Source organism: Cervus elaphus, chromosome 4 (genome assembly GCF_910594005.1).
Source record: "Cervus elaphus chromosome 4, mCerEla1.1, whole genome shotgun sequence".
Lineage (NCBI taxonomy): Eukaryota > Metazoa > Chordata > Mammalia > Artiodactyla > Cervidae > Cervus > Cervus elaphus.
This window is the reverse complement of record NC_057818.1, coordinates 49,940,257-49,965,813: the sequence shown is the minus strand read 5'-3', so window position 1 is coordinate 49,965,813 and position 25,557 is coordinate 49,940,257. Positions and strand designations below refer to the sequence as shown.

At 52.0% G+C, this 25,557-nt stretch overlaps 1 protein-coding gene across 3 annotated transcripts in view; it reads right to left on the bottom strand.

Annotated features, from left to right (window-relative positions):
* The window catches only part of SPTBN4 (spectrin beta, non-erythrocytic 4), a 78,625-nt gene that overhangs the window by 28,173 nt on the left and 24,895 nt on the right, over nt 1–25,557 (bottom strand). For 2 of the 3 annotated variants that reach the window (XR_006340562.1, XM_043899189.1), the window contains exons 14-20: nt 21,372–22,311; nt 19,729–19,866; nt 15,785–16,535; nt 14,364–14,566; nt 10,554–10,644; nt 6,634–6,780; nt 4,807–5,070 (exon numbers count right to left, since the gene is read on the bottom strand). Coding sequence is in view for 2 of the 3 variants with exons in the window: in XM_043899189.1 (XP_043755124.1) it covers nt 4,807–5,070; nt 6,634–6,780; nt 10,554–10,644; nt 14,364–14,566; nt 15,785–16,535; nt 19,729–19,866; nt 21,372–22,311 (2,534 nt within the window). In the remaining variant the exon portion in view is untranslated. Of the gene's footprint in view, nt 1–4,806; nt 5,071–6,633; nt 6,781–9,047; nt 9,183–10,553; nt 10,645–14,363; nt 14,567–15,784; nt 16,536–19,728; nt 19,867–21,371; nt 22,312–25,557 lie in introns of those variants that run through there. The other variant, XM_043899190.1, reaches the window with a different exon arrangement.

Here is a 25,557-nt window from a genome sequence, read left to right as displayed (position 1 = left end):
GTGAACTGCAAATGCCTCTGACTTCTCACACTATATTAATGTTTCATATAGTACGTCCCCATCCAAAGACATTATTTTTCTAACTGAATTTTCTTTTTTGGATGCACTGCCCGGCTTGTGAGGTCTTAGTTCCCCGACCAGGGATTGAACCCAGGCCCTCGGCAATGAGAGCCTGGAATCCTAGCTACTGGACCACCAGGAAGTAACCCCCGCCTGACCCCTGTCAAATACATTTTTTAAAAGCTACATGATGGGGGAGGGGGGAAATGCCAAAATGGACTATAATCAGAAACAAATGAAACAACTATTTCACATAGTCAACATCATCTATGGAAGACAGAGAAATAACCCAACTTTCTAACACAGTAGAGTGATGATGTACTCTTTGGTTGAAGACAATTAAAAATTTAAAACCTGTAAACAAGTACTGTCTCTTAGATTTGCTGGGTCAGCAATTCTGAAACTACATTATGCATCATTTTTTAATCTTTACATTGTTCACATGAAGTCGCTAATATTATTATGTCCATTTTACTGAAGAAGAAACTGATGCACAAAAAGAGAAATAATTCCAGATGATGCACTTAATAAATCACAGAGCTGGGCTTGACCCCAGGCAGCCAGACTTCAGCATATACGGCCTCGACCTTGGCATGTACTGTCTCTCGTAGCCCTGTTGCCACCGAGTGGCTTAGTATTAGGGTCCTCTTCGTTGGACAGAAGAGGCACCAGAGGCTCAGACCAGAGGGAAAGCCATGCATCTAACATCACACACCTAGTAAGTGGCAGAGCTCTGATTCAAACCCATACCATTGAGAGTCGAGTCTGCTTTTATCCACTGCAGTAAGCTGCCAGGAAAGAGTTAGCCAACATTGTAAGACAATGAATAATCCTAGCTGTAGTTGTTACTGAGCTGGAGGTCTTGGTTTGCCCCTCCTGACCACAGTCTAAGCTTCTCCATCCTGCTCTGTGCCCTGGGTGGGTGAAGTGCCCTGTAAGGACCACAGCAATTGGTTCCCCTGCCTTCTGGCTTCCAGCTGGGCTGGGCTTAGGACCAGATACATAATTTGCAGGGCCCAGTGCAAAATTAAAATGCAGGTCCTTTGATTCAAATGTTAAGAATTTCAAAATCAGTAGAGGTTAAGATTCTGTGCTTCCACTGCAAGGGGCGAGGGTTCGATCCCTGGTCGGGGAACTAAGATCTGACATGCCCTGAAGCATGGCCAAAAAAAAATTAATTTCAAAACTAAGGGGGGGTAGATGTATTATTTCCCAGCTCCTCCCTGCAGTAGCAGCCATTTTGTGTGTGTTTTTGATTTTCTTTTTTGTAGTCATTCTTAGAAATATATATATGCACATATGTGTATAATTTTATTTATTGATTTTTATTTTTGACTGTGCCAGGTTTTCATTGCTACATGGGCTTTTCTATAGTTGTGGTGAGCAGGGGTTAGTCTCTAGTTGGGGGCACGGGCTCCCGGGCTCCAGAGCACAGGCTCAACAGTGGTGGCACATAGGCTGAGTTGCTCCTCGGCACATGGAATCTTCCCGGATCAGGGATCGAACCTGGGTCACCTGGAAAGCCCCTGTAGCCATTCTTGACTAAGGGTTCCTGCTCTTGTCTGGAGACTCCATGCCGCCCCTCACCCTCCCCCCCGGAAGTGAAGGTTCCCTGCTGCTGGCCTCAAGGCTTCCCCATCGCCTGCTCACACCTTGGACAATACTTTCAATAAGCCCTCTTCAAACTGTCCTCAGTGGAGGATGCCTTCTGTTTTCGGTTGGGACCCTGACAGTCACAGATCCCCATCTGTTGGGAACTCACCACACCCTGGTGCACGACTTTCACTTGGGGCCTTAGAGGGCCTGTGTTGAGGCAGGGATGGGATGACAGAAGCTCAGAGCAGGACTACACTTAGGCCCTGGCTGGGATTTGAACCCAGGTCTATCTGCCTCCCCTGCCCAAGATTTCATCTTGCTCTCTCTTCTGTCTGACCATCCAGGCCACCACTTGTCTCTGCCAGTACTCTGGGCGATCCCTCAGAGCAGACCTGGGGCCAGGCCATCGCCACCTGCCCACTGCCTGCCCAGCCAACGCAGTGTGGACCTCAGACAGTGATGGATTTTTCAGAGACCAGTGAGGGGGTCACCTTCCCCCACTGCGTCCTGGGAGTATCAGGGAGGAAGGCGATTGGGAACTAAACGTGGCCCTGAATGGCCACGGTGTGGCTGTGTGGCTTCAGGAGAGTCACAGACCCTGTCTGTGCTGTGGGCTCCTCACATGTCCAGTGACTATGAGCAGGGCCCCTCCTGGTAGGCCTGCTGGAGAGGAGGGCTGGGTTATCTGTGGCGGGCACAGAGCACAGATCGGTGGTTCTCAAAGTGTGGTCTGGGGACTCTTGGGGATTCCCAAGATCTTTTCAAGGCATCTGCAAGGTTTCAACTATTTTTAAAAAATATTTATTTGTTTATTTGGCTGCGCCAAGTCTTAGTCGCGGCACGTGTGATCTTCAGTCTTCATTACGGCATGCAGAATCTCTAATTGTGGCATGCAAACTCTTAGTTGCAGCATGTGGGATCTAGTTCCCTGACCAGGGATGGAATCCGGGCCCCCTACATTGGGAGCATGACGTCTTAGCCACTGGCCCACCAGGGAAGTCCCTAGGTTACAACTATCATTTTTAAAAAAATATTAAGGTGTTATTTGCCTTCCTCACTCTCATTCTCTCCCAGGTGCACAGCGGGGTTCTGCAAGGACCGTAGGACCTGTGTTATTGGAAGAGATGGAATGCAGAAGCAGTGAGAATCCAGTGCCTTTTTCATGGCATGCAAGATCTCAGTTCTCCACCCAGGGATCAAACCCATGCCCCCTGCAGTGGAAGCATAGAGCCACTGGACGGCCAGAGAAGTCCCTCCAGTGCTCTTTTAAGCCAGGCATGAAACACTGAGAATGAAGACAACCTTCTGCCTCCATTGTTTTGGAAATTATAGCTATTCTTCGAAAAAGAATGCTTTGGGGATAACATGTGATTGACTGATTCCTTACTGTTGTTTTAAAACAAACCGATCATTTAAATATGTCTCAGTTTTAGGGACTTAGCTCAGCTGGTAAAGAACCTGCCTCCAATGCAGGAGACCCTGACTTGATTCCTGGGTCAGGAAGATCTCTTGGAGAAGGAAAGAGTTACCGACTCCAGTATTCTGGCCTGAAGAATTCCATGGACAGAGGAGCCTGGTGGGCTACAGTCCTGCTAGGGGTCACAGAGAGTCGGACATGACTGAGCGGCTTTCACTTTCACTGGTGGTCCAGTAGCTAAGATTCTGTGCTCCCAGTGCAGGGGGCCCAGGTTCGATCCCTGTTCAGGGAACTAGATCCCATATGTTGCAACTAAGAGCCTGCATGCCACAACTAAAGATGCTGCGTGCTGCAACTAACACCTGTACAGCCAAATAAATAAAAATATATTTTAAAAATATGTCTCAGTTTTAATTTTTAATATAGCAAACATCAGCAGGCACAACCCACACAAACCAGTTCTTTGGGATTCTCAGGGATTTGTAAGAGGTAAAGGGATCCTGGAGACAAGGCAATGGAGAACCACTGGGGTGGAGAAACCGATGACGACCCTGGCATCTCATGCAGGTCTGTGTTTCTCTTTGCTCCTTTGCCCATCTCTCCACCAGAATGGGAGCCCCACGGGGGCTGCGATTTTTCATGTTTTGCTTACTGCTGTATTCTAGAAAAGTGCCTGGCGTGCTGACATAAGTGCTCCATAAAGATTTGCTGCATAGATAACTGAATAAATACTAACCAGTGTCATGGGCTTTTATTATCAGTTGACTTTTTTTTGCCAGACACCACGTCAAGCACTCTAGAAGCATAATTATGCAGGAGCAGTGAAGAGTTGAGGGACCTGGATTTGAATCCAGGCTCAGCCACTTGCTACCCTGGGCCGTAAGTTCACCCCCCAGAGCCTCAGGCATTGTTCCTAAGATGTACGGGCAGGAGTTGTCACACCTTGGGAGGTGAGACGGACTCAACACCTATATTCGCACCTTCAGTCAGCACATCAGTCAGATAATGAACATCTACTGGCTGCCAGGCTAGAAGCAGAGATAAAGCAGACGTGGTCTGTCTTCTAAGACCCCTGCTTTGCGATGGAGACGCTGACTGGCTGTGTGTCCCTGGGCCAGGCGCTCTACCTTCTGTGTCTGTTTCCTTGCTGGTCCAATTGGAGATAACAATAGTACCGATCTTTCAGGATTGTTGGCGGGAGTCAGTGAGAATTCAGCAAGAAGGCTTCCTCAGTAAGGGGAAGTGCTCCATGAACGCCGTTTGTTCTTGTTGTTGTTCGTTTGCCACATGGCATGGCATGAAGGATCTTAGTTCCATGACCAGGAATCAAACCCATGCCCTCTGCACTGGGAGCACGGAGCTGTGACCACTGGACCGCCAGGCAAGTCCCATGAGTGCTGTTATTATTCTGTGTAAAGCCATCCCCCTACCCCGGGCCTTGGTTTCTCTATCCAGGGAAACAGATGTCAGGGTTCTGAGAAACCCTCAGGTGTGCCTGTAATCCACCTTCTTGGCTCTAAATCTTTCCTCTCCCTTTCCTCTCCTTCCCTAGGGGTGGCGGCTGCTTCCCGTAACTAACTAGCTGGACTGCCTCATGTTCCCTTTCTGCTTCCAGCCCTTCTAACACATAACCCCTATCTTAGCCTCTGTCTGAAATACCTCCAGTGGGATCTGACTCTGACTGGGGCCCTACCGTGTTTAGAAAGCCCCCATCCGCATCCGCCAGGCCATACCTGCAGCTTCTTCAGCTGGCTGTTGACAGTGGCCAGGTCCCCACCAGGGTCCACGTCTTGCAGCTGGCTTTCCATGTGAAGGAGCTTCTTGTCCAGCTCCGCGAAGCTCTGCACCAGCTGGTCGGCCTTGCTGGCCTCAAAGAGCTGCCTCGCCTTGGCCTGGGTGGTGCTCTCCAGCTCCGCCCAGCACTGCCGGATCTCGCCCAGCTTCTTCCGCACCGAGGCCGCCAGCTCTGGTTTCTCCTGCATCAGTTGCTGGCCCTCCTGCCCCAGACGATGGGAGGTAGGAAATCAGAGCGAGGGAGTGGATGGTGGGGAGGGACAGAGAAATACGAGGGCAGCAGATCACAGCGAGAGATACGGAGAGAGAGACGGAAGCAAGGAGTTGAGGGCACACAGAGAGACAAAGACACGGGGATCGATGCAGAGAAAGCACCAGGCGTATATGAAGAGAGACGGACAGACAGACAGAGGTGTGGGGAGGAGACAGACAGAGACACAGAGGCATGGGAAGGAGACAGGGAGAAAATAAAGTGATGGACACAGAGATATGTACCAAGTTACAAACATGGCAAGAGGACCACAAGACAGAGAGAGGCAGAAGGAAGAAAGAGAGGGGGAGAGAGGCAGAGAGAACAAACCTCTGTTAAATTGAAAGTCAAGGAGCGTGGCTTTGCCTCGTGCCACCATTTATGGGGCACCAGTGACCATTTAAGGGTTTAAGACCCACCTGGGTGTTTGAGTTAGAACGGTGGGGGGATACAGGGCTGCAGGTCTAGGGGCAGTTTTGGGGGTTGATGTTTACAGCAAAAATCTTCCTGGGTCCCCCCAAGACTGAAGTCAAGCTCTCATATATGTTGGCCTAGAGCCACATATATCATATTACATATTAAAAATAGTAACACCAAAAAAAAAAAAAAAAAGGTAACACCATAGCAATGACAGCTCTTAGGTGCCTGGCCTTGTGTTAAGTACTTTACGTATACAAGAGCCCAGGGAAGTAGTTACAGTTATTATTTCCTTAATTTTAAAGTAGAGCATAATATATATGGCTGAGCCCCTTCACTGTTCATCTGAAACTATCACAATATTGTTAATTGGCTACACCCCAATACAAAATGTTTTTGGTGTTAAAAAAAATAAAATTAAAAAAATAAAATAGAGCAAGGTCTATTGGAGAGAACAGGGTACTATATTCAATATCCCACAATAAACTATAAGAAAAAATATATATACATCTATAATGTATATACATACACATAACTGAATCACCTTGCTGTATACCAGAAACTAAGACACTACTGTAAATCAATCATACTTCAGTAAAAAATTAAAAGTAAAAAATAATAAAAAATTAAAATACAGCAGAGCAAACTGAGGCTCAAAGATGTTAACACAATTCCCTCAAGGCCCCAGAGCTGGTAACAGGCATAGACAGAATGAGAACCCTGGGTTGTCCCTGGAAGTCCAATGTTCACTTTAACCCTAGCTTCCTGGGGCTGCCTCACCCCGACTACCTGACGTCTTATTGCAAATGCTCCAAATGGTGTGGAAGGAAGCCTGGAGAAGAGATTATAGGAAGGGGTGAAATATTTAACAGTCATTCATAAGAGATGCTGGCCATTTTACAGACGGGGGAACTAAGGCTCAAAGAGGTTACATGAATTACTCAAGGCCACAGAGCTAGGAATGGGCATGGAAATGATCTGAAGCAGTTCACAGGTATGAGAAATGCAGGCTGGCAGTGGAGTGTGAAGGAGATGAGACGTGAGTTCCCTGGAGGCCCCTGACCCTGGGTGGGGGCAGAGAGGCTTTCTGCATCCTCACCCTCTCAATCTTCTCCAGCCACTCCTTATTCTGAGCCAGCTCGGCCATGAATGCCTGGTGCCGGAGCCATCTCTTATGCAGCTTGTGGCCGTCCTCCCGTGTGCCGTCCCGCGCCATCAGCATCTTCTCATGGATCCAGCCATCCAGCTGTGCGGGACAGGGGGAGGGGCTCAGCCAATTCTCCACAACCTAGCATAGCCCCCCATCCCCTCCATGATGTCCCCAGTTTGGGGCCTAGGCTTCCAGGACTGGGGAGGGAGAAAACGGTGGGATGGAAGAACCTTTGCAAGTAAGGCCTTCATGGGTGGGGAGGCGGTGGTGAGGACAGCTTAAGCCCTCTTCTAGGAAGTAGAGGATGGATGAAAGGCTCTCCAGAATGCCTCATCTCTTAGCCCCTGTCCTCAGGACAGCCCTTCTCAACTCCCCATAAGCCCTAAGCTCCAAGGCAGGGTTCCTGGACCAGTCTTCCTACCCATAGCCAAATCAAACCTTCAAACAAGCCCTCCAACCTAATTCAGTTCATTCCCAATTCATCCTTGCACCCCATCCCCAGAAATACTTAGATCCTTCGATTCCTCTCACTACCTCTAATAAGGACCAATTCAAGATATCCAAATCATTCCCAAAGGTATCAAGTGAAGGCCCCATATCTAAACCCAGACTCCCGATATGGCTAGATGAACCCCTAAAAAAACTTCCAACTAGTGCCAAGTCTGCGTGCTTGTGTTCAGTTGTGTCTGACTCTTTATGGCCCCCACAGACTGTAGCCCGCCAGGTTCCTCTGCCCATGGGATTTCCCAGGCGAAAATATTGGAGTTGCCACTTCCTGCTCCAGGGGATCTTCCCAATCCAGAGATGGAACCTGCGTCTCTTGCATCTCCTGCATTGGCAGGCAGATTCTTTACCAGTAGCACCACCTGGGCAGCCCCAGTGTCAAGTCTAGTTCCCTCCAAACCATCCCTCCCATCTGGGGTAGACCTGTGCCCTGCAACCCAGATCCAGCCTCACTAATGAGCCCACAGGACTCCCCAGATCCAGCCTTGAGGATTCGGGCCAAGACTACAGTTTCCCAAGACCATGATGAGTTCTAGCCCCCAACCAAAGCCAACCCCCCAAATGCAAGCATCAGGGCTACCTTCTGGCTCCCGAAATGAGTCTGCCCCAAAGGAGATATTCCAAATCTAGGATCAGACTCTCCAACACGGACCAGAGAGAACTTCTGTAGCCAACCCCCATCCCAAACCAAAGCCAGTTCTAGTGCCCCCACTCCCCAACAAAATCAGTCATCCAAACGCAAGCAACAGGAGTGGGCCCTTCTCACTACCCTCAGCAGGACCAATCACAAGGCTGCTTTCTGAGCCACCCTTCCCTTCCAATAAGACTTGTCCCTCAAGCAGGAACCTCCCCACTCATGACCAAACCTGGCACCTGGACAGTTTGCTCCTCCCCTTTCTCCTCCCCCCTCAGTCACAAGATCCTCCTCCTCCCTCTTGGAAAAAAAGAAAAAAACAACCCATGGACTCTAGCTTGCAGTCATAGCCAAGGACAAATTCCCAGTCGGCCAAACACCACTCTGTCCCCTGGGCATGTGCTCCCCAGGGGTCCAGGACAGTTTCAGACTCCTTCATACATACACATACACACACACACACACACGCGCGCGTGCACACACACACACACACACACACACACAAGCCAAGTCAAATGCTGAATCCTCCAACGCTATTCACAGATTCCCGACATAAGCAGGGAAGAGTTTGCCAATGGCAGTCACAGCTCACAGGGAAAGCAAAGACCCTGAAGGAGAGGTACTCCGTCATCAAAGTAAAGCCCCCCAAAAGTGACTAACCCCCCATCACTGAAGGCAAAGCCAGAGTCCCAAATAACCTGGGGGGAAAGCCCCCAAAGTCGGAGCACTCCAAACCCAGAGCAAGTCCAAGACCCTCACTGCCCAAGGCAGATCCCGGCAAAAGTGACTCGCCCCCATCATCTATAATTCAGACTCCGCAAGAACCAGGGAAGAATCCCTTCAAAGGTTGAGAGTCCCCCAACCTCAGCGCAAATCTCAGATGCCCCACTACCCAGAGAAGAGGCCCCTAGAGAGGTTGGGACCCCCTTAACCCCCAGGGCAAACCCACACTACCCCAGGAGTAGCCTTAGAAGTCCCCTGTCTCCGATACTATCCCTTGGGACCCGTCCCCTCAGTCCCACCCGCAGCAGCACCGCGGACAGCTCCCGGCATCTGGGCCCCTCCCCGGGGCTGGGGTCCCAGAGCCCAGCCGACCCACCCCCGCGCCGCCGACGCCCCTCGCTCCCTCCCGCGGCGGGCGGGCGGGAACGCGCCCAAGCCCCCTCCCCCCCGCCCGCCTCAGCGGGGGCGCGCATCAGCCCCCACCCCTGGGCGCCCCCGAGACCTGAAGTGGCGGAGGCGTTGATGGGGCGTCCCTGCGGCGGGCGGGCGGATTCTCGCCCCTCCACTGCGACGGCGGCGGCAGCGGTGGTGACGGCTGAGTCTCCGGCGGACGCGCGCCCCCTCCCCCGCCCCCGCGCCGCGGCAGCGCGCCCGCCCGCGCGCGCCCCCTGCCTGCCTCGGTGCCCGCCTCCCTGCCGGGCCCCAGATGCGGGTGGAGAAGAAATCATCACCCTCCCTAAAGTGTGGGGTGGGGGGCGGGGGTTCTGCGCCATCTCAGATGATTGGGCTTGGTCCAGAACAATCTAACGAGAGGGGGAAGGGACTCCAGGACCAAATAGCTGCGGAGAGGTTCTGGGGGCTAGGCTGAAGCCTGGCCTACCCCAGCGATGTGAGGGGGGTGAGGTGGGGTGGGCTTCTGAATCATCTCTGATGGGAAGGGGCTCAGATTCCTGGCTACCTCAGCTATACAGGAGTGGGAAATGTGGGAGGGGGCCTGGACTCTTCAGTCCAGAAGAATCTGCCTGTGGGAAAAAGGCAGGGACAGGGGGTTCCTGCACCTGTCTCTAGTGGGTTCGAGTCCCAGACCCATCTCTAATGAACTTGAGTTGGGAGGAGAGGATGGAAGCCCTTAACCATTTTATGGGGGGTGGGAGCGGGGAGTTCCACGGGGGTTCACCATGGGGGAATCAAATCATCTTTAACTGGGGGGACTGGGACCTGGTTTCTGAACCATCTTTGGTTGCAGGAAACTTGTTCTGTGTCTTCGTGGAGGGGTTGCTAATTATCCCGGGTCAGGTAGATAGGTGAGGCCAGGATCATTTCTGTTTGGGATTAGGAAAATGTTTACTCGGCCATCTCTCATGGGGCCATCTCTTATGGGGTCAGAGTCCAGCATAGTTTCTATGGAATTCGAGGGAAGGAGAGAAAGGCAACATTATCTCCTGAGTCGTCTCTAGTGAAGAAGGGGATCTAGACCACCTCTGTTTTGGGGAGATCCTAACGGGTGTGCAGATCATCTCCAAAGGGGCAGAGTTTGATTCCTGGACGCTTTAAAGGGGTGAAGTCTTGGTCCTGGACCATCTCTGACCGAAGCTGCGCTCTGGATTTCTGGTCCACCCGCGCCTCCCCGCATACCCCTCTCCTTGTCTCTGGTCCCCCTCCCCAGCAAAGCACTTCTCACGAATCTCCTGCAAGAAAGGTGAGATCAGCGCGCGTCCCCGCGGGACCCTTAGGCGCGGACGCGCGTCGTTGCCAGGGGCGCCCAAGGCCCCTCCCTCCACCACCACCCCCCCCCCCTCGCCGCGCCCGCGTGGGCGGAGGGAGCTGATGAGCATGCGCACTGAGGCCAGGATGCGCACGCCTCCTGGCGGTGCCAGGTGAACATCGCTCCGCGACCCACTTAGACGGGGCGTCCCTGCCCCCACCGCGCCTCTGCCCTGGAGCACTTCCCTCCCTAGCGAAGAAGTCCCCGTGCCCAGCACAGCTGGAGTTCAGCTAGAGTTCCTACCTCGTGGCAGTCTCGGAGGAAATGCTGCAGCTCAAGCTGGTCGTGTAGCTTCTGCATCCATTGCTGGGCCCGTAGTTGATTTTCTTGGCTCCTGGGGATGAGGAGATAAGAGTTGGGGGAAGCCTGAGTTTGGGGGCGCTAGCAGCGGGGCTGTGAGGGCATCGAACTTGGCAGGGCTAGGAACTTGGGGCATATGTACGAGCGAGGAAGAGGAGAGAGCAAAGTGGGGATGTGAGGAAAGGCAAAGAAACGTCAGTGGGGGCAAAGCCAGAGACAGCTAGAGAGGACAGAGGGGAGGGAGAGAGGGACAGAGACAGGTAGATATCTGGAAAGAAAGAACTAGAGACACTTAGAGAGACACAGACGCAGCCCCATAGAGAGAGATAACAGAGATCTACAGACAGAGTAGGAAATACCGAGGGAAACAAAAACTTAGAGAACAAGAGACACCTAGAGAGAAAGACAGATCAGGAGGAAGAGATAGATTGACTCAGAGAGACAGAGAAGAATGCAAGGACCTAGAGAGATAAACAGAAACACACACAAGACCAGAGACATAGAGTGATTTCTTGAGAAAGAGTGATTAACAGAGATTCAGGAAAGAATGAGAAAGAGGCCCAGAGATAGAGAAAATAGGAAAAGATAGAGAAAAAGGAAACAAATGAAGCAGGGGTAGTGCCAGAGAGACAGAGAGGAAGAGAACACCATAGACAAGGAAGCAGAGGGAAAGAAAGTGGCTGAGGGAGTCTTGGGAGGGAGAGCCCAGAAAGGGACAGGTAGAGAAGTGGCAAGATGCCACCAGTAAGGTACAGCCAGCCAGCCAGAAGGCTGCAACAGAGCTGGAAAGAGGGATGAAAGCAGAGCATGGATAGAACAGGGCTGGAGCCATAGGGAGGCAAAGTGAGGCAGGCCCTTGGTCTAAGTGAACTGGCCAGGCTGGACCCAGGCCCCGCCAACCCGGAGCCAGCAGGCATCACAGCCCCAGGCAGCCTGGCCTCCAGCCTGCACTGCAGGCAAAGCGCCCAAGAGGCCTGGCAGAGAGGCCTGAAAGGGTCCCACTTTGCTGTGCCTTGAACAAACAACTCCCAGCTCAGAGCGTTGGCTGGCATTGGCTGTTTCCTCTGACTGGAATGCTCTTCCCCTCAAAGTGTACTTAAATGTCACTTTCTTAGCAAGACCCCTCCTGACCGCTGCCCAACACTTTCTGGCTTTCTTTTCTTCTTTAACATTCTCCTTTGCACTTAACACTATCCAACACACTGTATATATCCCCTATTTATCTTGTGTGTCTCCCCCATAGGACGTCATTCCACGAGGGCAGGAATTTTTATCTGTTTTGCTCACCCCTGTATTCCCCAATACCTAAAAAAGGGGCCTGGCACACAGTAGGTGCTCAATACATATTTGATGAGTGAAAGAAAGCAAGAGAGACATAGAGGGGACTTCTCTGGTGGCCCAGTGGTTAAGAATCGGCCTGCTAATGCAGGGGACACAGCTTTGATCCCTGGGCCGGAAAGATCCCACATACCACGGAGCAGCTAAGCCCATGCGTCGAAACTACTGAGCCCTCTATCTAGAGCTCCTGCTCTGCAACAAGAGAAGCCCATGAGCAGCAATGAAGACCCGGCACAGCCAAAAATTAATTGATTTTAAAAGACAGAGAAAGAGAGACAGGCAGAGAGAAAGAGAGAGGGCAGAAACAGAAGTAAAATGTCTGAGAAAAAGAGAGAGGCAGCAGAAAAGACAGATGTAGACGTAAGTAGGAAAAACAGGGAGAGAGACGGAAACAGAGATACATAGACGTACAGAGAGATGGAGGCAAAGAGATGGAGAGTGTGAGGAAGTTACAAAGAGATTCAAGCACAGAGCTGAATGGAGGAACATGAAGGGCCAGAGACAAGCAGAATATGGACTCCCTCCTGCCCAGATTCAGCTCAGGAAACAGGAAATGCCTCTGAAATGGAACTGAATTCAGTCCCTCCAGGCCTTCACCAGCCAACTTGTCCCAGGGATGAGAGAAACCCTTTGTCTCCTGGAGGGTGAGAAAACAGCTGTGACCTCTGGCCAGTCTGTTCCCCTCTCTGAGCCTCATGTGCCAAATGCAGACAAAACGCAAGAACATCTTTTCACGCAGGTCAGGGCCAGGTTCCAGGCGAGGTGAGCCCCATGGGGAGAAAGAAGTGACTTGCCCTGAATCTCACAGGTTGAGAGGCAGAGCTGGGACTGGGACCTGGCCCTGTCTGACCCCAGGGCTCCCTCAGACCTCTGCACCTCTTCCACCCCAGACCTGCCCATTCTGCCTACGCTTCTCCCAGCCCGGCCCTGACCATTCTTGGTCATCCTTGCCAGATGGCATGAGAGCTCTGTGAGGGATGCAATTGTGTTCTGACCCGGTTACCAGGGCATGCCCAGCACTGCCCCACATGGAGCCAGGAACACAGCATGGACTCAGTCCCTGTTTAATTGGCTGAGGAATAAATGAATAAACAATAGGATGAAAGGAGCAAGTAATGACTGCGAAGGAAGAAAGGCATGACTCAAAAGAACAGCCCTCCAGGTTCCTCCTCCTTCTGATTCTGCAGAGCCTGGCGGAGAGTAGATACTCAAGAAATGTGAAGGACTTCCCTGGTGGTCCAGCAGTTAAGAGTCTGCCCTGCAATGCAGGGGATTTGAGTTTGATCCGTAGTTAGGCAACTAAGATTCCCACATGCCTTGGAGCAACTAAGCCTGTGTGCCACAACTAGAGTCCGTGCCACGCAGTGAAGATCCTGTGTGTGGCAACTAAGACCTGATACAGCCAAATAAATAAATAAAGCCAATACAATTTTTTTTTAAAGGAAACATGGAATAAAAGAAAGAAGGTGCCAGGCCTGGAGTTGGGGACACTAGATCATGAATTCGCTTCCTCAGGATGAGAATCCCCATACAAGTTTCCTTTAGGAAACTCCACCATCCATTTCCCAAAGGGATTTAGGGGAAAAGGATGCCAGAGCCAGAGAGATGAGGGGCGGGGGGTCTCAGGACTCTGGATGGTGGTGGAGGGATGGGTTATGATTTCCATCAGGAGACAGAAGACAGGGCAGTACTAGGCTCTCCTCCTGTCTCATTCATGCCAGAGAGGAGAAAGCTGGGGTCACGAGGATGAGTAGAAACAGGGAGGACAGACAGAAGGAAGCAGGCCTGAAGGAAATCCTATAAAGGACTCTGCTTGGTGCTGTTGTTGTTCAGCCGCTAAGTGGTGTCCCATTCTTTGCGACCCCATAGTGACTCTTCGACTCCATGGACTGCAGCATGGCCAGGCTTCCCTGTCACTGCTTGCAGGGCTAGAATATTCCTTGGGAAAGGGAGGGGTTGCTGTTTTGCCCAGGTCCTAGAATAGTGCTTGACACACAGTAGATGTTAACATTGTAACAACCAGTCCTCCTATTCCAGGCTGAGGGCAGGCTTGGGAGAGAAACTTTTCATTGTATATACTTCTGAAGCTTTGGGGTTATCAACCACAAGTTACCTTTTCACCAATATCAATTTAAATCAGATCTAAGGCAATATGGAATGAAGTCGAAATCGGAGAGAGACACAGAGAGAATTCCCTGGAGGTCCAGTGGTTAGGACTCAGTTCTTCCATTGCAGGGAGCATGGGTTCGATCCCTGGTCAGGGAACCAAGATCCCACAAGCCTCATGGCTCAGCCAAAAAAAAAAAAAAAAACAAAGAAGCAGAAATGTGATGGAAGGAAAGGGAATCCTGGCCTGGTCACCCCTCCTCTGTGCTGAATCCCAGCCCCTGGGCCCCTGGGGTCTGAGGGACCTACTTCTCCAGCAGCCGAGTCACAGCCTCCTGGGCCTGCTCCCCGTAGGCGTTGCCCTGTCTCAGCAGGCCCTCGGCAGCCTGCACAGCCAGCTGCATCTTCTGCTGGTTCAGCTCCATCGTGGTGAGGAAATCGCGGTGCCGTTTCAGCGCCTCCTCCACCGACTCCACGGTGCCCGGCAGCTCCTGACCCGACAATGCCATCTCCTGGGGACGGAGGACGGGGAGGCTCCAGTCGGCCCTGCTCCATCCAGGACCTGGGGGGGCTGCCAGCCTGCCCAGCTACCACTTTGCTCTCGCCTGCTCACTAGGTTCTAGCATTGAACGTGCCAGGCGTGACCCCACATCAGGTCCTTGGCCCATGCTGTTCCCTCCAGATATCCCCATGGCTGGCTCTTTCATTTTCCTCGGGTCTCTGACCTCTCCACCCCCCCCTAGGTATCCCTTTACCCTGCCTTATTATTTTTCACAGCATATTTGTTGTTGTTCTTTAATCCCTAAATTGTGTCTGACTCTTTGTGACCCCATGGACTGTAGCCCACCAGGCTCCTCTGTCCATGGGATTTCCCAGACAAGAATACTGGAGTGGGTTGCCATTTCCTCCTCCAGGAGATCTTCCCAACCCAGGGATTGAACTCGTGTCTCGAATCTCCTGCGTTGGCAGGCAGACTCTTCACCAGTAGCACCGCCTGGGAAGCCCCTGTTATCTAAAATGATTCCTAAAAGCTGGAATCTACTCTTGGACTATCTGAAAACCAGGTGTTTTATCTTGTCCAAATCCTCAAACTTGGTCCCCATCTCAGAAAGATCCTTGAATTGATCAGCTGTTCCCAGATAACCATGGCACTTGATTCCTCAAGCCATAATAAACGCAGTGACGCTCTGCAGACAATCTGCCATTCCCAAGAAGAAGACAGTCTGCTAATTTAGGCCCCTACAGCCACATAATCCACAATCATTTACTGACCACAAGAATCCCTCAGCCTGAACTACCTCCTGCCATAAACTTCATCCTCTGTTATCCACCCCAAGAGCTTCTTTAAACCCCATTAACCATCACCAATCAAACTCATACTCTTCCTTCCTTCCAGATAACCCACAAACTCGGGAAGTCACTCCAAAGAACCTCCAAGTGCATTACTCACTCAGAACAGTCCACAAACTTAGTCACCTCTAAGAGACTAAGACACCTCCCCCATCGTAATACTCAAATTCTGTTACACACACACCCACACTTGTTCACACCGGATTATTCACAAACCCAGTTATTCATACCAGATACCCGTGCCCCCCCCCCCCCCCGCAGCATGAGATACGCCAGGAACCCAGTGGTCCCCGCAAACACACTCCTCCATACAGTTTTCTGTTCCCAAAATCCCCTGCGTCCTCAGACCCCCACCCGTGCCAACCCCCCGAAGCGGGCACCTGGTTGCGTAGCACCGCACGCGCCTGGCGTAGGTCGCGCAGAAAGAGCTGGTAGACGTGCGCCTGGACCAGCGCCTCCCTGCGCGCCTCCCACAAGCCGAGCAGCTTGTGCCAACCAAGTTCGAGGTGTGGCAGCCACTCGTCGAGCGCCAGGCCCGGGCCCAGCTCCGCGCCGTCGCCCGCCAGCAGCGCCTCGCTGGCGGCCACGATGCGCGCGTAGTCCTCCTCTCGCTGGTCCACTTCCTCCTTGAGCGCCGCGTGGCGCGCCAACAGCGCATCTGCCTCTTCCAGGCTGCGGGGCAGGGGCCCCTCGCCGCCGCCCGCTGTCTCCTGGGCGCGCACCAGCCAGTCCAGGAAGGCGTCTAGGTCGTGCAGGAAGCGCTGCAGGCGTCCGGCCGCCGCCACCGCCTCGCCACAGGCCTGAGCCGCGCTGGCCAGCGCGCCCCACTCGGCGCCCAGTTCCTCCGCACCCTGGTGCAGCCGCGCAGCCTGCGCCGGGAAGCGCACAGCCAGCAGGGCCGCCTCCTCCAGGAGGGCCGCCTGGCGCGGCTCTAGCGCTTGCAGAGCCGCCTCCAGGCCGCTAAGGCGCCACTGCAGGGCGCCGCCCGCCCGGGGCGCGCTCTCCACAGCCCTCCGCTTCTCGCGCACCTGGGCGCGCACCTCCGCCACCTCCAGCACGTGGTTCTCCACCAGCAGCACCGCGCTCATCTCTTCTTTGCGCTGTTCCACCAGCTCCACGATGCGGTTCCACCTGCCCAGGAGAAGCAGGGCGGCGTAAGGAAGAGAGACACTCCCTTGGGTGCAGAGGGCCCATCGACCCTGGGAGGAACCCAGCCACTGTGTGACCTTGGAATGTCATCCTTATCTTCCCGAGCCCCAGTTCCTGCCTGTGTAAAATGGACTCTGCCAGGCACATTTGCTTAGAACAGCGGTTCTCAAAATGTAACCTGAGCGAGGGCAAAGCTATCTTCATCAAAATGCTAAGACGCTATTTGCCTTTTCACTTTCATTCTGTGCCGAGTGTACTGTGGAGATTTCCAGAAGCTACAGGAAAAAGACTGATTGCAGAAGCAGACATGAGTACTCAGCTGCCTTCTCTTAAACCAGACATTAACGAGATGTGCAAAAATGCAAAACAGGGGCTTCCCTGCTGGTCCAATGGATAAGACCCCCAGCCCCCAATGCAGGGGGCCAGGTTCCATGCCTGGTGGGGGAATGAAGATCCCACATAGGCAACTAGAAAACCTCTCACCTCAACAAAGACTCAGCACAGCCAAAGTAAATAATTTTTTTAAATGCAAAACAACATCATTCTTCTTGCTACATTTTTTTTTGTTTGTTTTGAAAAATAGTCACTTTTTCATTTAAAAAGTTATGTTACCATAGTAAGTTTATTATTGTTATTTTAACGACTTGCTATTTTACATTACTTAGTATTAATTTCTAATATGGTAAATATTGACAGACATAACCCATTAAAACAAGCTCTTTGGGGGTCCTTAATTGCTTTTAAGCATGCAAAGGGTTCTGGAACCAAAGAGTGTGAAACCTGTTGGCTTGTGATGTCAGATAATATGTTGGATGCAATAAATAGTAGTTGAGCATGTACTATAAGCCACGTGCTGAGTCAAACCTATTTTATCCTAAAATAAATTTATGGGACTTCCCTGGTGGTCCAGTAGTTAAGACCACACTGCCAATGCAGTAGGCACAGGTTTGATCCCTGGTCAGGGAACTAAGATCTGTAGGCGCCATCAAAAGATTTCTTTTTTTTTAAATTTGTTCTGTGCCCTCAAGCAAGTGATGATACTGCCTGACAGTGTCAAGCTCTGAGTCAGGTCTGAGCTATGTACCCTTTGGTTGGCAACATTCTCTGTGCCTCATTTCCCCACCAGCAAAATGCACACAGTCATAGCACAGTACCAACCTCACAGGCGTGCAGTGAGTCAAATGAGTTATTAATATGATTCGTGAAGCACTTCAAACAGTACCTGCCAGCGAGGAGTGGGGATACACTTCAGGACCACATCAAGCCCCTTTATGCTTCAGGGCCTTTGCCTTGGCTGTGCTCATGGCCTGGAATGCTTTGTACCCTCCCTCCCCTCCCCCATATATACTCTTGGCTAGATCTTTTTCATCCCCTTTGAGGGCCCAGTTCATGTCATGGTGCACACCAGCCCAAGACAAGATCTAAAATCACCCCCAAGCCCCAGTTATGCCCTACCAGATCACTCTTATTTCCTGCATTGTTTTGTTGTTCAGTCGCTAAGTTGTCTGACTCTTTGTGACCCCCTGGACTGCAGGGGGTCACAAAGAGGGACAGGCTTCCCTGTCCTTCACCATCTCCCAGAGTTTGCTCAAACTCATGTTCATTGGGTCGGTGACGCCATCCAACCATCTCATCCTCTGTCGTCCCCTTCTCCTCCTGCCCTCAATCTTTCCCAGCCTCAGGGTCTTTTCCAGTGAGTCGGCTCTTTGCATCAGGTGGCCAAAGCATTGGAGCTTCAGCTTCAGCATCAGTCCTTCCAATGAATACTCAAGGTTGACTTCCTTTGGGTTTGACTGGTTTGGTTTCCTTGCATGAATCTTTACAACTCTCCAAATATCTTGTTCTTTTATTGTTTATTTCTTTACTCTCTCTCTGACCCCTCTAGAATGGACACAGCATAAGGGCAGAGATTAGGACTCTGAAATCAGAAGGGCTCAAGTTCAAATTCTGCTCTGGCTAGATTCACCATGTGAACTTGGGCAAATAATTTTCGTCTCTGTTTTCTCATTTGAAAAAAGGCAGATAATTATGTCCATTTCACTGGGTGTTTAATGAGTCTTGTGGCTAAAGTACTTGGCACATCATCTCACTAACTGCCATAAATCACTAGCTGTCATTATCTTTTTAGGACCTGGTACCCTGGGATTGTTGAGGATACAGAGGCTTGGAAATCACTGGATATTGGGATCTCACAGCACAGCAGTTAAAGGCACAAATTCAACTTTAAATTCAGGCTTGATCCCCACCTAATTTCCCATGGGACCTTAGACCACCTTTACCTCTCTGAGTTCCTGTTTCCTCCTTTCTTATACGGGTATTTACACCCCTACAGAGTTGCTGGGAAGACTGCATATATGTGGTCAAGGGCCTCAGCTCTGGATTCAGGCAGAACTGGGTTTGACTCCTGCTTACTCGATTGAGTAATCCTGGATAAGGAATTCACCTCTCTGGATCTGTGTGTTCATATAAGACTCCTACCTTGCAAGAACTACTTGTAGTATTCTAGGGGGAAAGATTTAATCGGTTACTATTCTTAAAGAGTTCTGAATGCTGGAAACTTTACTATGGCAATTGGGATATTGGGAGATTTAAAAAAGTGCTTGAAAAATTCCTGGCAGCTATTGGATTCTCAATAAATCATTTCTGAACAAGTAAATTAAGAGCCCATTGAAATGTACTCTGTTCTCATTTTACCACATCATAACTAACACTGGGTATTATCATTTTTTTTTCAAGATTTTGCGAATTTACTAGGCAGCCTGAAGCCTTTATTTACTAGAAGGACTGATGCTGAAGCCAAAGTTCCAACACTTTGGTCACCTGATTCGAAGAGCTGACTCATTGGAAAAAGACTCTGATACTGGGAAAGATGGAGGGCAGGAAAGGAAGGGGGCAACAGAGGATGAGATGGTTGGATGGCATCACCAACTCAATGGACATGAGTTTGAACAAACTCTGGGAGATAGTGAAGGACAGGGAAGCCTAGTGTGCTGTGGTCCAGGGGATCGCAAAGAGTTGGACACAACTTAGTGACTGAACAACAATAACAACCTTATCATCTCAGGAATTTGAAAGGGCACATTCTTGTCCTCTATAGTTGAGTGACTGAGGAAAAGAATGATAGGAAGAACTGGTCTGGGACCCAGAAGGACTTCTAGCCCCAGGCTTCACTTACCTGCTGTTGAGGTGGTCCTGGCAGGAGCGCACCTCATCCGAGCTGGGGTGACCTCCTTCCACTAGTTCCTGAACTGTGTGGTTCACATCCAGGACACGGCCCATCAGACTGTTCATCTCCTGGTCCAGACTCTCAAATCTGTGGAAGAAGATGGACACGATCAGTGGGGCCTGGACCCTGGGGACCTGTTCACTGGCTTCTGTGAAACTGCCTACTCCTGGTTCTCCTCTGAACTCTCAACCTCATCTCTTCAGGCTCCTCTGCTGGCTTCTCTTCTTCTGCCTGTCACTTAAGCATTAGGTCCCTCAGGGCTCTGCCCTGGGCCCTCTCAGCTTTGCCTCACATCCTGCCTCATCCATCTCACCCACCCCCACAGCTTCCGCCCTGGCCCCCGAGCCCGTCAGTCCCACATCTGTCTTCAGCCTCAACATTATCCCTTTCGAGCCTGTCCCCCACCTTAAAGCCCATTGTGCTCTTTCTCTGGGCTCTTTGCTGTGACTCACACTCGCTTCAACATCTCCCGCAGTTTGTTCTTCCTCTGGGTCTCCATCCCAGGGACAGCTCCCCTCCCTTCCCCCTCCCCAACCCCAGCCAATCCCTAGGCCAGAGCCCTGGGCTCTGTTTTGGACAAATACTCCCCCCAAGTCTGTCTGCCCCCCATAGCCTGTCCACTTGGGTTCCTGCGCTGGTCCAGTCCTGTCATCTCCTACCTGAGCCACCACCCTAGCTGCCTCTCTTCTCACCCACTTCAGTCCACCCTCTACATGGCAGCCAGGGAGAACAGTTTTAAGCTGGCTATGGTCTTCCCTAGTTTAAAACAATGCCCAAGGCCATGACTTGGGTAACTGTGGGCACAGCAACAATGGGGACCAGGCCTGTGTTTCCAGCAATGCCCAGCCCAAGGCCTGGAACAGAGCAGGGGCTCAATAAGTATCCACTGAATGAGCGGATGGATGAACATGCTCAGAGAGAGAGATGCAGAGGGTCTATCCACTAACTTAATGACCCATCTCTAAGTCTGCCAACAGATAAATCAGTATCTAGTATGTCCCAGGGTGGTAACTGCTATGAAGAAATGTAAAGTGGGGTGAGAAGAGAAAGTGACAAGGGTCAGAACGGTTTTATTAGTTGGGGAAGTAACATCTATGCAAGGGGTAACATCCTTCCCATCTAGGGATGGGAGTCCCGGGGGAGGCATCGTGCTGGGCCATCTCTGGAGGTTAATTTCTGGAGGTTAATATAGCCAGGTGACTATACGTCTCACAGGAATAGCAGGAAACGCCCCTGGAATGCTCCCTGGACCCAGGCATTTGCTAACTACTTTGCACATATGAATTCATTTACTGTTCTCCAGGAGCCCATGAGGTTGGGACCAGTAAGTATCATTCCCATTTTGCTGGGAAGATCCCCTGGAGAAGGTAATTGCAATCCCACTCCAGTATTCCTGCCTGGGAAACCCCGTGGACAGAGGAGCCTGGTGGGCTGTACAGTCCAATGGGGTTGCAAAGAGTCGGACCGGACTGAGCGACTAAGCTCACACACGCTGGTTCCGAGTGAGTGAACATGGGAAAATTGTTGAATCAAGGAAATCGAGACTGCGTGCGGGACGAAGGGGACCGGGAGTCCCACCGGTGCGCGCTCACCGGTGCTGCACCACCTCGACGTCGTCCAGTGAATCGGGCACGCGCATGGCCAGCAGCCACTGCTCCTTCTCCCCGATCCACAGCTCGCACGCGTGCACCTCGCCGAACATGCGGTAGACAGCGAGGGCATCGCGCAGCCACTGGCGCCGCAGCGCAGCCACCTCGGTCACCTCGGCGAACAGCTGCTCGGCCTCCACCACGCGCACCTGCAGTGCCACCACCAGGGGCCCGGCGCCGCTGGCGCCCCCCAGTGTCGCCAGCTGACGCCGCAGGCCGCCCACGGGCCCGCGATGCGCCTCCACCTCCCCAGTGAGCGCGCGGTGCTGGCGGGCCAGGCGGCGGCTGGACGCTTCGTCGTGGCCGAAGTCGCCCGCGGCTGCCAGGCGGTAGGCGTCGCGAAGCCAGTCCAGGAGCCCGTCCAGGTCCGCGCCGAACTGGTGCAGCGCCCGCGCCTCCTGCAGCCGCCGCTCGCGCCTCGCCGCCGCCTCTTCCAGCCGCTGCCAGCGCCGCCGCGCGCTTGCCGCGCGCTCCGCCAGGCCCGCCAGGTGCACCGTCTCGGCGCCCGGACCCACGGCGCCACCGGCCGCGACCAGCTCCTCGCCCCGCCGCAGGGCCTGCTGCAGCAGCGCCCTGCGCCCGCCCAGCTCGCCTTGCAGGATCTTGTGCTGCGCCAAGAGGCGCGCGGTGCTGGACAGGTCGTGTGCGCCGCCCGCCGCTCCCGCTGCGCCAGCCGCGCCGCCGCCGCCCGCCGCCTCCAGGAGGCGCTCCTTGTCGCGGGCCCAGCTCTCGGCTTCCTCCAGCTCCTGCAGCAGCGCCCACAGGCTCCGCGAGGCCTCCAGCTCCGCGCGCCGCCTGGCCGCCTGCTCCTGCAGCTCCGCCAGACAGCCGTGCACGTGGTTCACGCGGTTGCAGATGACCTGCGGATCGCAGGGCTGGTAGCCTGGGCCACAGAAAGGGGAAGATCCCAGGTTGGGCACGGACCAGGAGCCGCCCAAGAGAGGGTGGTACAGGCTATCTGCCGAGTCCTTGGCCCGACTTCATCAGATGTCAGGTTATGCGTCCCCTCCTCCTGGCAGCTTTCCCCAACACCTCAAATCTGGAGCAGGCACCTTACCAGGCTCGCCCAGGCTTGTTTCCCCTATCCCAGCGTGGGCCACTCTGCCTGTGACTCCCTCATCCTACCTCTGACCCCTCTGGGCTGTGGCAAACAGTCTGTCTCTCCCATTGGAGTGGGAGCCCCATAAGGACAAGACCTGGGGCTGTCTCCATCAGACCATGTTCGCACCACTGCCCAGAACATGGTGGAGCCCAGAGCAGTAGCTTAGTGAAAATGGTGCCTTACTGACTGAATGAAGGATGCAAATGGAGACTCAGAGAATCCTAGAATCTTTATATTTTAGTTTAAGTGCCCAGTGTCTTTCCTTCGGAAATTGACAAAATGAAGCCTCTCTATTCTTAACCTATGTATTTGACTCCCCTTTCTCATCCTCTGTCATCTTATCTCTTAACCCAGTGATGACCTAAACTCCTCTTTATCTTCAAATATTTCCTCCTGGACCTCTTAAAGAACCTGCCTGCAGTGGAGGAGCAGCAGGACGTGGTTTCAATCCCTGGGTTGGCAAGATCTGCTGGAGGAGGAAATAGAAACCCACTCCAGTATTCTTACCTGGAGAATCCCACGGACAGAGGAGCCTGGCAGGCTACAGTCCATGGGGTTGTAAAGAATCGGACAGTACTGAAGTGACTTAGCACACATGCACACACCTGGATCTCTAGTTTGAGAACTGTGAGATTAACTTAATGGGTGGCAGTCAGCATTTCTTTAATGGAATAGAGTAGAAGGAATAGAAAATATGAGAAGTAAGGGGAAGCATTGTTTTCCAAAGGCTTTGTGTCTCTGTGTGTCTCTCTGTGTGTCTGCACATGTGCCTGTGAACTGTGGGTCATGAGGTAAATGTATTTCTTACTGGGTCAAAACAGTGGGCGAGACACTGCCCTAGATGGCATGTGGGGTTTATGCATTGCTGGACATTCACTGAAATTGACCCAAATTCCAAGGCACCCAACTGGTAAAAATCAATGGCATCCATGTATCCAGCCCTTACTCTGACCCAATGTCACTGAGTTCTCACAACCATCCTATGAGGCCAGTATCCTCCTTAGCTCCATCTTGCTGATGAAGAAACTCACACTCAGGGAGGAAAGCTGCTTGCTCAGGATCAGCTAAGAAGTGGTACATCAGGAGGCCAACTCTGGACCACTTCGCAGGCAGAGCTGCCTCCCATCACCATGACAACACACACACTGCTGCCTTCCGTCACCATGACAACACACACCCCATACTAGCCTCTTTGCTGTTTCCACGGCACTGCTGGCGCATTATCATTGGGCCCTGAGATCTCACAAGGAAAAGACAGGGGGAGCCTCCTGGACAAACATCCATAAGAACAAAGCGTGAAGGATGACAAATGAATGATGTCTCTTGGGGTTGTGAGGTTGGTGATGGACTGAGCTAGGATGGGGATGCCTGCACCGGGGCTTGGAAGGAGACCTCAACATTTGCTCTTAGGACATGACCCAGCCCATGAGAGTGAGAAACTCCCTTGACCATCCTGCAAGCTGGAGTGTGTGTGCACGCTGGGCTCCTCTGTCTGTGGAAATTTCCAAGCAAGAATATTGGAGTGGGTTGCCATTTCCTCCTCCAGGGGATCTTCCCAACCCAGGGATCGAACCCACATCTCCTGCAGTGGCAGGAGGATTCCTAACCACTATACCACCTGGGTAGCCCCTGAAAGCTGGAGAGCCTCTTCATAGTCTAACAATGCACCAGGATTCCCAAGGGCCTTAGCTCCTGATAAAGGAATGAGATAGATCAGCCTTCAAACCCTCTTATCAGTTCTGCACCTCTGAACCTCAGTTTCCTCATCAGTGAGAAAGAAAAAAGCAGTATTGATGCTGTCAGCACTCATACACAGTTGCACAAGACAAAACACCAGATAAGACCACTCAGCAGGGCTTCCCCGGTGGCTCAGTGGTAGAGAATCCACCTGCCAATCCAGGAGACACAGGTTCGATCCCTGCTCCAGGAAGATCCCACATGCCACAAAACAGCTAAGTCCATGGGCCACAACTATTGAGCCTATGCTCTAGAGCCAGGGAACTACAACTAATGAAGCCCATGTGCCCTAGAGCCCATGCTCAGCAACAAGAGAAGCCACCACAATGAGAGGCTCATGCACCACAACGAGAGAGTTGCCCCCATTCACCACAACTAAAGAAAAGCCCGCACAGCAACCCAATACAACCAAAAAATAAATAGATAAAATCATTTTTTTTAAAAAAAAGACCACTCCACAATCATGATGGAGACAAGACCATTCCACAATCATGTCTGAGTGCACACAAAACAAGGTCACTGTGCAAACCACAAAACAGTCACCTGCCTGCCCACCCACGCCTGGCCAAGGTGAACCACTCCTGCCAATCATGTTCCTCCCACCACCTGGTTAAAAATGATTAAGATGCACAATCATCTAATTACTCAACTTCCTGACAGCATCCAACCTGCAGCAAAATACACTACGTTAAATCATCCCAAATCACCTAACACAAGCCCACGTCCTACAATAAGCCCCTCTTAACATCCTCTTACTAAGATGCCCCATGGTCCCCATACTCCCATGCATGCAAATTAAGCTTGATTTGACTACAGCAGGGTTCCTAGTGGTCTTTAGCTGGAGGGTGTTGACATTACTAAAATGAGAAACTTTCTAGAGTCAGTCTAAGTTTTTCCCTATTGGCACACATGGCCCTGCTTCTGCTAATGGCATCCCATCCCTGCCCCCTTCTCAGTTCATGTTTTTGGAGGGAGCTGATCCCACTCTTAGCCCTGGGTGAGCATGTCACATAGATGTGGCCAATTAGATGATGTATATAGCCCTGGGCCATAATGCTTGGCTGAGTGGTGGGAATGGAACCCACCATGGGCTAATGAAAGCTTTCCTTGGGCTTTTTGCCAGAATATTGGGAGAAAGGGGCCTGTCTCTTGCTGGATCTATGAAGCTGCTGGGATGTAAATGTGGGCTGGATGGTCCCAGATTTATACCACAAGGGGAGGGACTGTCCAATAGTGACACAAACATAAACACTAGAGTTGGAGAGAGGTGGAGTCTTAAAAGCATCATTG